Source organism: Haliotis cracherodii, unplaced genomic scaffold, assembly GCF_022045235.1.
Source record: "Haliotis cracherodii isolate W230 unplaced genomic scaffold, xgHalCrac1.p SCAF_4, whole genome shotgun sequence".
NCBI lineage: Eukaryota > Metazoa > Mollusca > Gastropoda > Lepetellida > Haliotidae > Haliotis > Haliotis cracherodii.
Window position 1 is genome coordinate 29,174,817 of NW_027266297.1, and position 11,109 is coordinate 29,185,925.

At 36.1% G+C, this 11,109-nt stretch overlaps 1 protein-coding gene across 1 annotated transcript in view; it reads right to left on the bottom strand.

The window, feature by feature from the left end:
• LOC139480080 (protein starmaker-like) overlaps positions 1–10,905 on the bottom strand; it is a 102,826-nt gene extending 91,921 nt beyond the window's left edge. The window contains exon 1 of the mRNA XM_071263067.1: positions 10,735–10,905. Coding sequence (XP_071119168.1) covers positions 10,735–10,794 — 60 coding nt within the window. The 5' untranslated portion in view covers positions 10,795–10,905. The remainder of the gene's footprint in view (positions 1–10,734) is intronic.
• Positions 10,906–11,109: the final 204 nt, after the last annotated feature.

An 11,109-nucleotide genomic window follows, 5' to 3' on the forward strand; every position in this document is an offset into this window, starting at 1 on the left:
AGTGTTTTATGGTATGATAAAAATCTTCTTCTTGTCATTTATTTCTCAAATAAAGTCAACACCAGAGGTGTAGCTACTATAGAACACAAAATGCAAGTGCTTACACTTAGAATCATTTTAAAAAAATATATATTTAAAGAAAGTACTTCTTTCATTTGTTATAGTGACATGATCTTTGGTTAATTTACAGGTGTTGGAGGTTATCTGAGTTTGATCATATTGATTAAACTGTTCTATACTGACAATGTGTCATGTACAGAACGTGGTGGAATATATGTGATGTCTCTTTTTTTAGATATTGTGTAAGGGCCTGATTGTGTTTAATGTAAGGGTGTGTTTGTGTTTGGTCTGTGTTTTAGATACATGTTATAAGTGTTTATGAAAAAAAAGGAAGCAACATGTTTGCTGACATTTTACTTCCCCTAGTTACGTCCCTGTACACAAATGTTTCAATATTACTTATGAACTGCGGCGCCTTAGACGACTGGGCCACCTGTGTCACCTCTGCCCCATTTAGATAGAAAATTATTAAAGTACACATATTTAAAATATACAAGGCCTGTGCGATCACTGTTTATCAACAATAATGACGGTTATTGCAATTTTAAAAAGACTTAAACCAGCTATTGAAATTAAGTACTGACATATAAATATCAATGACATTATCGCCATGCGTTTTATTCTGACATTAAAAATGGATTTTGGAAAAGAAATCATCTGACTCACAATTGTAATCACAATGGTCAGTGATACATGTGCTTACTTCAGCATTTCATTTCCGACGTAAAGACAGTTGGATCAAAGCTTTCAGATATGTATGAAATAATATTCATGAACAATACATTTAGAAACAAAATTCAATAAAAACAAACAAAACGTTATCAACGAAACGGTATTTTAACATATAATACCATCATTTTCTTGTAACAGTGCCTTAATTATCAAGATGTCAAGATCAAGTACGACTTCCAAAATTTTTCTAATGTAATTAATTTTACTTCAACTTCTTCAACTTCTTCAAATCAATTTTAACATAATTCTTACAACCAACAGCAGTGTAGCATTACTATAGAATTACAACATGTCGGGCATTCCGACACAGACTGTCAAATCTCCTTCAGACTAACATTCCAAGTGAGTGTTCGTATTGTCCATGGCCTGAGCTGGAGACAAAGATGCCAGGTAGTGCATGCAATCAACAGGTAGATATCTACACAGGTTTAGTATGTTTGAGCGTTAACAAGTCCTGTCATATTCTCTGGCTATCTTTGTACAGTTCTTCAGGCTATTTGTCTTAGCCGGAGTCATTATCTCCTTAAAGTGCAGGGACTTTTTCTAAGGACAAGGATCAATATATGAGCCTATTGTTTATATGCAAGGAATAACTTTGGACCGCTTGTCATCTGATTTGTTTTCATAAAGATTAAGGTATAACAAAGGCACGGATGACATTATTAGAAATTCTGATAATGTCCTGTCAGCTGTACCTGATAAGACTAAACAATATTCCTTTAGCTTAAAAGTGAGTGAGGGTTGAATGTTGTTTTGAAAAATATTTCAGTTTTATCTTGGAGTAAAGCTCATAGTGAAACAGGTGGAAGATGTGCAACACTACAGTTAAACACATATGGGCAGGTGTGGTGCTAGACTTGCACAAGTCTCTCACGAAATGATTATTAGTTAAAATCATAATTTCCAGATTCTATAATTCATCATTACGAGTTGTCCCTATAAAAAAAGATTGGCATCCTGGTTATCTAGACTTGCTGATCGTTATGATAGAATTACTATACATACATTGACTTATCATGCAGTACAGCCATGGACCAAAGCTAGTAAGGTGCTGACAGACCAAAGATTATAATCAGAGATAATCTGGGATTAACTTATAACTATTGGATCCTGACATGGGTAAAGGGTGACAACTTTGACAACCTGTGCTTCCTTGACAACAAATGAGTCTCATGATCTGTCGATCATGTATTCATGTTGATAAATAATACACATGTATCCATCTTTTTTAAATATGACCAAGTGTTTTCTTAACATGAATCATAGATTTTCAGATGGAATATTTCAGTTGAGGATCTTTTATTTTTGATGAGACGAGATGTGAACATATCAAATACCTTCTTTTAGGCTGGATATGAGATTGTTTAAAATATATTTTTCAAGTAGACAACATATTGACAAGCAGAGTGTAGTTATAAAGCCATGAAACACAGACACACTAGAAGGACAGAGATGATTGTAAGACAAACAATAGAAAGACAAACAGTAGCCGGTGAATAAACTGAAATATACACAGTAGAAAGTTTGTTCCCATGTCTTCCTTGGGACCAGCAAGCGCTTAACCATTAGACTACCCCACTGCCCCTCAATGCCAGAGTATAATTAACTATCTCACAAAAAAAAAATTCCTTTGGGTGTAAAATGAAAAATAGTTGTTGAATTATAGGAATGGATCACTGAAAATCTGTGATGACACTACAGTAGGTGTATGTGAAATGGATAAGCATGTCCTGCTCTACCAGTAGCACCCGCCACTCACACAATTTGTATAAAAAAGTAAGTGTCTGTTTGTTTGCCTAACACTGCATGGCAGTACTTCTGCAATATGACAGCGGCAGGTAAACAATCAATTCTTTATCACAGACAAACATCAGCAAGATAAACACATTGAAAAGCAAACAGAAAGACAAACAAACTGAAAGATAAACCCGTGTTTGATATTAAACGGTGTCCTGGGGTCCTTCTTCGGAAGTATTTTGATCTGGGTACAGCCTAGGGTTATGACAGGACCCTTTCACTTTCATGTTTAATTTCAAACACTGTAAGGGGGCATGGGTGGCCCAGTTGTCTAAGGCGCCGTGATTCGCTGTGCAGAATTGCGTCCCTTGGGCACGCCAGAAACCTATGATTGTGTGTTCGAATCCCGGTTAGCCCAAATTATGTTTCTAGGTTTATCAGCACCATACCTATGCTCGTGGGTTTCAACGAAGTGGTAAACGTCTGAGACCTGCATCACTTCAGGCTTTCCTCCCACATTAAGCTGACACACCGTGATATAACGGGAATACTGTTAAAAGAAGTGTTAAACCCAACTCACTAACTCACTCACTCAACCACTGTAAACAGCAGTAAGAAACACATTGAAGGACAGACAGCAGAATTATAGAAAAACAACAACACCACGATCAAAAATATGTTGAAAGGCATCAAGCAGAAAAGACAGACAACTGACAGCGTGACCCAAAGAAAAAAAGATAGACAAATAATATGAATAGAAGGAAGAATAGACAGACAAAGTGTGACAAAAGAGGAATGAAAAAAGCAGTCAGTGGTTTTGCCTCAGACAGAGAAACAGGTCTCACTGGTTAGGAAATACCAAAGTTTATGCGTTTGTCAAGTATAGACAGCATCATAAACCAACAATATCACATTGCCCCTATAAAAAGATCACTCAGCAATTCATTTGAAACATAGCAGGCTTGGAACATTAACGTTAAGCTGGATGACAAGCCTCCTCGGCTGCAACACCTGTGGTGCTTTATATGAGGTTTGGTATGTTTGATCATTGTGTGTGATGAGCCAAGTGCAACGACCTATCCACCAGTAACGGTGTGCTACCCCAGCCTTCCATGTACAACAACAGGGGTAACACAAGCTCTGGCAGCCTGAGATCCTCTTATTTTTACTTCAATGGATATAAGCTGTAATATTGTATTTGGAATGATAACACCCGGGATGAACTTACGTCCACTGGATAATGGCTATAGTCACACAGGGCTGATCTAGACTTGAAACATTCTCAATGCACTGGTTTACAGAAACAGTTTTCCTCCAAGCATGATCCACATATGTAATTCCAAGAAAGGGGATTACAGTATTTTTTGATACAAATCAGACGATTTGGCTGAAAACTCAAAAAGTTGTTGGTTCTTTGTTGATTTTTTCTGCATTAATGTACCAAAATGTCCATTATTATACTTAGATTCCACAAATGATTCCACTTTTTGAAAAAATGACATAAAGGCCACAAAATCAAATTATACTCTAATTTTATTTATCTATTTATTCAAGTGTATGTTTGTTTATTTACATGAATTGTCTAATCATGCATTGATGGTTGATTGATTTCTTTATTATTGTTTTCATTAGTGTAGTGGAAAGAGCATCTGCCGAGAATGGGAAAGTTTGGTGCTTCGAACCCCGGGTACGTCATACTAAAAGACATTAAAGATGGTTCTTGTTGTTCCCCTGCCTGGCACTTGGTATTACTACTGTATACAGAGAACAGATACACGCAAGGATTTGACTAAGGGTCATGGCACTATCATCCCACATTAATGAGCTTCACAAAGTGAATGTTTTGTTTATTATAACACGTTTGTTTGTTTCTTTCTTTCTTTCTTTGTCAGCGTTAGAAACTGACACTTGTCCTATAGTTCCTGCCAAACTGCCCAGTAGTAAGGAGTGTGATATATGTTATCATTATAAGGACAAGTGGACTAAAACAGTTAGTTTCTACCCCTGTTTGTTTGTTTGTTTGATGCCGCACTCAGCAATATTCCAGCTATATGACAGCGGTCTGTAAATAATTGAGTCTGGACCAGACAATCCAGTGATTGACATAGCATCAATCCACACAATTGGGATACGACTACAAGCATCAACCAAGTCGCCTTTTACAGCAAGAATCGGTTGCTGAAGGCCTATTATCATACATGTAAGGATTTCATGTTTAAAACAAGGACTGGTTGGCTTAGACCAATGACGTGTCTCACTGGGGTATCCATGTCAAACTGCAAATTATCAAAATTAATGTCCATTTTGCAAAAAGATTTCATCATCATGGCTACTGTAAACAGGGGCAAATAAAAAAAAACACCACCTACAACAATTAAGGAAACAAATAACATTGAAATGCAGGAAATTATTATGATTGGTTTTGTCAGAACATTGATACCTGAAACCAGTTCTAATCAGAAAACCAAATCACACCTGTAACACCTTTCCATTCACACCTGCGATCTGATTACAGGTAAATCAGTGTCACATTCCAATATACAGGTAAACTTCGTTAACAGGTAAGAACCTGCTCCTGCATGTCAACACTGGGAGACAACAGTTGACCAGAGAGCAAAAGTTTTCTGTGATAACATCATTTACAAGTCTCTGTTTACAAACAACAATTACCCTGTTTTGTTGAAAACTGGATACCGTGCAAGAATGTTTGTCACAAACATTTGTTTTCAAACCTACAGATGAAAATAAAACAATGACCTTGCAGTTGCTCTAAGTTTGAAACCAATACTTTCCAGTAACTTTTTTTTTAAATCTCCAGACCTATGTAATTACTTGGTTTTATCCCTCAAAAACCTGACAGCACGATACAAAAAAATAATAAATATATAACCTTTCTAAAAGAAAAATCAAAGACTAAGTTTGTTACTGCCTTGTGCCTATTACTGTATTTCTTATAATGCAGATGTTTGGAGTTCATTTTATAGTTGGTTGGAAGAATCGCTGAGCTTCAAGTAAAGCATTTGTCGTGGCAACGTGAGAGAACAAAAATTCAAATCGCCAGTGTAAATGTAACTAGACTTATCTTGCTGTGTTTAAAGAATCCAAAACGAAATAATTTTTCTTGTTTGTTTGCATTTATTCTTTTTTATCAGTATTAAAATTAGCCGATTTCTTTTTTTCCTTTTAACAATAAATTGGAAACATTGTTGGCTTCCAAATAACCTGACATATTGAAAGGAAGAAACACTTCATTCAGCATGTTCAGCCCTTGAATTGACATAGCTCTGTGCCAGCAACGTGTCAGTATATTCCATACTTTTGTCTCCTTATACCTTAACTCCAAGAGCCTTACGACAGACAGCTTATACTGCAGTCATCAACTTGATGGATTCTGACCTCTTAAAACCATTATTTGCATTTAGTCTCACCAGTACTCAGAGTTTATCTGTCAGAGAGTTTAGTCTAACGTCAAGCTTGAGGTACTGGGGACCTGTTCTGACCTGGAATCCTTCCCACGGCTCAAACTATCCAGAATCATTGACATGGCCATAGCATAATCAATAGTGCATGTCATTAAATCTACAGATAAGATGCACTGTTCATTATCTAACATATATTGAGGTTATATCACATGAGTATCAAACTAATTTCATAATCAAGTGTCCAAGTCACAAATGATTGTGAAGACAATGCCTAAATTGTAATAAACAATTATGACACACACATATGCCATTGTAATAATCACCATATTATCCAAGTTTATAACAAGTTGTGTGTGTAGGAGCAAGTTTGGCCTAAAGCTACTTTGAACAGTATTTCAGTTATATCACAGCGTGTCAGCTTGATGTGGAAGGAAAGCCCAAAGTGATGCAGGTTTCAGACATTCACCGCTTTGGTAAGAAGGCGTCGGACAGAAGTAGAGATTTCATTATTGAATATAATCGTTTTGAGACGTTAAGAGTGTCAACATGATGTCAACGATTGTAGTCTGTGACATCATTATCATTGTGATGTCATTACAAATCACATCAACAATACTGCTTGTATGACATCAACAATCTATCGACTGAGGAAATCATAATACACGTCTGCTCCTTATACGTTATTTGAGCTTACATGTCTTGAACCATGAACCGGGTAATAAAAGTGGATATTTTCCACTCAAGAAACACAATGAAAGACCAACTAACAACACAAACCCAGCTCATAATGCTTCTTACCAGTGCTATTGATACAATAGTATTACTTTTCATTCGATGTTTCCGTTATTTGTTATTCATACATGAAATGCAAAGTTATGAAATAGGAGGTCAATTTTCATTTTTTTATCACAGTTTTAAATAACCATAGCCTACCATGGCAATGTCTTAGATGACCATGGTCTACCATAGATTTGTCTAAGATGACCATAGTCTACTATGGAAAATGTCTTAGATGACCATGGTCTACCATGGTTTTGTTTGAGATGACCATGATCTACCATGGATTTGTCTAAGATGACCATGGCCTACCATGGTAAAATCTTCAATGGCCATGGTCTCGAGTGTATCATGGTATACCAAGGTAAGAAATAAAAGTGACCACAGTTTTGCATGGTTTTGCCTGGTTTAGCATGGTAACACCAGCGTTAGAAATTGGCACTAGTCCTATAGTCCTTGCCAAACTGCCCATTGGTAAAGGTATCGTAAGGACTAGTAGAAATTTGCCCTTTTTAAGGGTTTTGCTATATGTTATCATTATAAGGACTAGTGGACAAAAACTGTTAGTATTCCATGGTAAACCTTGGTGACCAATACTGACCATGGTACTCCATGGTGCACATTACAGCAGGGTACAGACCAAAGTGGCAGAGCACTAGGAAGCACTCCATGTAAAATACAGAGTGCACATATTATTTGTGCGTACACAGGCTTGAATATGATAACTAAATCAACATTGTTATCGAGGACGGTTTCACTGTTCGAAACTCACAATATTGGCTGTTGCTATGTTCACTTCAATGACAAACTACCGTTCAAACAAACTTATCAGAAGTGTTTAGCGCTGCCCGTCTTACAACTGTCAAAGGCAAGAATGTTCTGCATACAAAACTCTATCATTATGTACCTATCATACAAACGTCACACCGTTCACAAACAATTACGACCCACCCTTGAACTCACGGCATTTTATGGCAGGCAATCGTCATTTACCAATCTGAATGTGTAAGAGGTTGTAAGGTATGAATGGAAAGACTTTCTATGACATATATGATGTTATTTGTGATGTAACAGTAGGAGGTGTTGGTCCTGTTATTCCGAAATAGATAAGACTTCATTAGGCCAAAACAAATTAATTATTAATTAGAAATCTGCAAGAGGCTTGAAGGTATGAATGACAAAACTTTCAATGAGTATATATGCTGTTACATGTATTTGTGATTTAACAGTTGGAAGTCTTAGTCCTATTATTCCATAATAGATAAGTTTCATTAGGCCAAAACAAATTATTTATTTATATGTAAGAATCATTTATTATGTGCAGTTGATGTGGAAAATTTAATTTATATTGTTCAAGATTTCAAAAACAGAATGTTTCACCGGCCCATTAAAGTGGGTCTTGTATGAAAAGTATGAGCGTTAGAAATTGGCAATAGTCCTGTAGTCCTCGCAAAGTTGTCCAATAGTAAAGGTATCATAAGGACTAGCTGAAATTGACACTTTTCTGGGTTTTGCTATATGTTATCATTATAAGGACTAGTGAATTAAAAATGTTTGTTTCTACTTTTGAGTATCCTCATGGGTTGTAGAATTCTTACTTTATAGGCGTTTACTTCAATATTAATATCCTTATCTGGGCTAGCAGACTTTCCTGGTAACAGTTATATCCTCACCTGTATTCCACAGTGTATCACCATTTAGGGGGTTCAGAATATTGTTTGACAGGGTGCTTGTCTCACTGATTTAATTTTAGATTTAATATGTCAACATTTCATATACCAAATGTGCCCTGCTCTAATAAATGCCTTCTGACCAACTTTTAGATCAAACTGTGAGAAATTATCACAGGCTAGCAGTAGAAACTAACATTTTTAGTCCATTAGTCCTTATAACAACAAATAGCAAAACCCTAAAAAATGACAAATTTCTACTTGTCCTTATTATACCTTAACTATTGTGCAGTTAAGCCAGGACTACAGGACGAGTGCCAATTTCTAACACGGTAGGCACTCCTGTACATCAGAAAATTTACATGACAATTCACATTTTGTCTGTTTACTGCCGCTCTATTTTATTAGTAAAAACTTGACTTGTTTTGTATGGTTTTAATGAGCACAATCCCCTTTGTCATGTTCTTAGTGCCCAGGGAGATTATGACGGTGGATACAACATATGCTGTAAGATCAAATCAGTCATAAATATGGACAGTCATTATACTGTTGAGAATCACCTTGCAAACCACATACATTGGGTAATGATCACCCCGTATAAGCAGTCTAATCCTTGTCTGTCTACGTTAGTGTTTTGGTTTGTTTTTATTACTATTTTTTATTCAAATATTAAAGAATGCATTTCAACCCTTTTAAAATTCTAAATGTCTGTGTACTGTTATTTGTCAAGTACACGCCACCATTACCAAATATATTCTCTCATACACTGGAGAGCAGAACAAAGGAATAATGACATATCGTTTATGACCAACCATAAGAGGTAATGTAGCGAAGTATTGGCCATTATTCCTCTAATGGCTGCCCACAACCTGAGAAGACTTAAGGGTGACTGCAATATCTCTTTCATATTACCGAGTAAAGTCTCACAAAGAAATCTTAGCCAATGAATATCACCTATTAAGAAAAGTGTCTTATCTTGATCAATCAATATTGATTTACAGCTTATCAGAGAAAGTGCCATTTGTAAGATGTCAATCAGCTTGTGACGCTCCCGATAGTTGCTGATAGCAACAATTGTGAAAGACAAAAGGCCAGAGTTGGTGCAGAGGTCCCTCGCCCTAAATCCCTCAAGTCTGATCAAAAATCAATTGATTAATCGAAGCCTATCACTAGCTCAATATCTGATCAATACTTAATGGACTGTGGCAGACAAAAAAGCTTTGAATATGGTGCTGTTGCACAGAGTTCTCGAAATGTAACTGACTTGTGTCTGTATCACTGTAAATGAAATTGATTTGACTGGTTGCTCAAGGCCTTACAACTCGCATAAATAGAGGAGTTGATAATGCTACTATTTGAATTGCAATCCACAATGTAAATTTCAATAATCGGTCCCACTTTACAAGATCATTAGCTGTACCTGAAGTATGGTTTATCAGCTTTTCATTCAGGAATTATATGTATAGGCCTATATATATATATGCAATCACAGTAGAGACTCAGGGTCAATTTCTTTTTAGTGGTGTTATTTATAAAGGCAATTCCTGTCTCATGCTGTGATATTATGACAATAATCGGCAACAGACAATGTCAATAGCCCTCTAGTCCGCCAAAAGACATAAATGTAAATGTATCAGGATGGCCTATTGCTGAATTAATAGATACTTATTTTCGTATTTTAAAACACAATGAAAATTTTCATCTGCATTCACATATCACTGGTCTTGGTTAGCTGAAAGGAAACCATATGCAAATTAGCAATAAATGTTTTTGGTTTCCTTATTGTTTTAAAAGTTTGAATATTCATATAACAGTATTGGGATTTGTAACTCAGACGCATCTCCTTGATACCTAAAGATAGCATAAATATAATATTTTTATCCATTTACTCGGGTGGATTTTACTAATGAATTTTCACCTCAAACACATCTAAAAAATAAAAATACTGCTTGATCTTCAAACTAAAATAGATAGATCTATTTGGGATTTATTTTGGGGGGTTTTGTTAAATGTTTCACAGTAAGTAATTTATGTCTTGAGTTGAAATATAGGGTTATATTTGGACAATATGAAACAGAAACGTTAAACAACATTCACGATTTAAAAAAAATATAATAATAACCTCCCTTATAAATAATCTATAGGGATTAAGTTACTAATCAGTACAAATTTGTTCTATAACATAATATAGTCGAATTGCATACATGTAGTTACAGACAAACATATTCTATTGAAAGGACCGGCTAACAAATCTGATTGACAAGTGATTTCTCCCCACCTGTCAACTTTGTTTTCGACAGTAACTTTTGTATTGTTAAAGACTTGCTTGAACAAACCTGATCTGAGGCCGAAGGTGGCCGAGAATTCGGCCTACTCCGAAAATCTGCTCGACTCATGATGGTAAAAATCCTCCGCTAAGATCCGTGAGATATCATTATCAGAGTCATGCCTGTGTCTCCGCCTTTAGCACTCAGCTGAATTTTCCCCCTATCACATGCCGAGCGGTTTCCAGGCTAAACAAATGGAGGAGGGTCACGTGATCTATCCAAGGGGCATAACTGTTAAATACCTACATCGACAGACCGCTTATTGGTTTTTAAACAGCCACATCTTATGTACACACACACACACACACACACACACACACACACACATTAGACACAAGATAATCGGGGTTTTTAATCTAGACAGGTCACATAATTGCTAAAAGA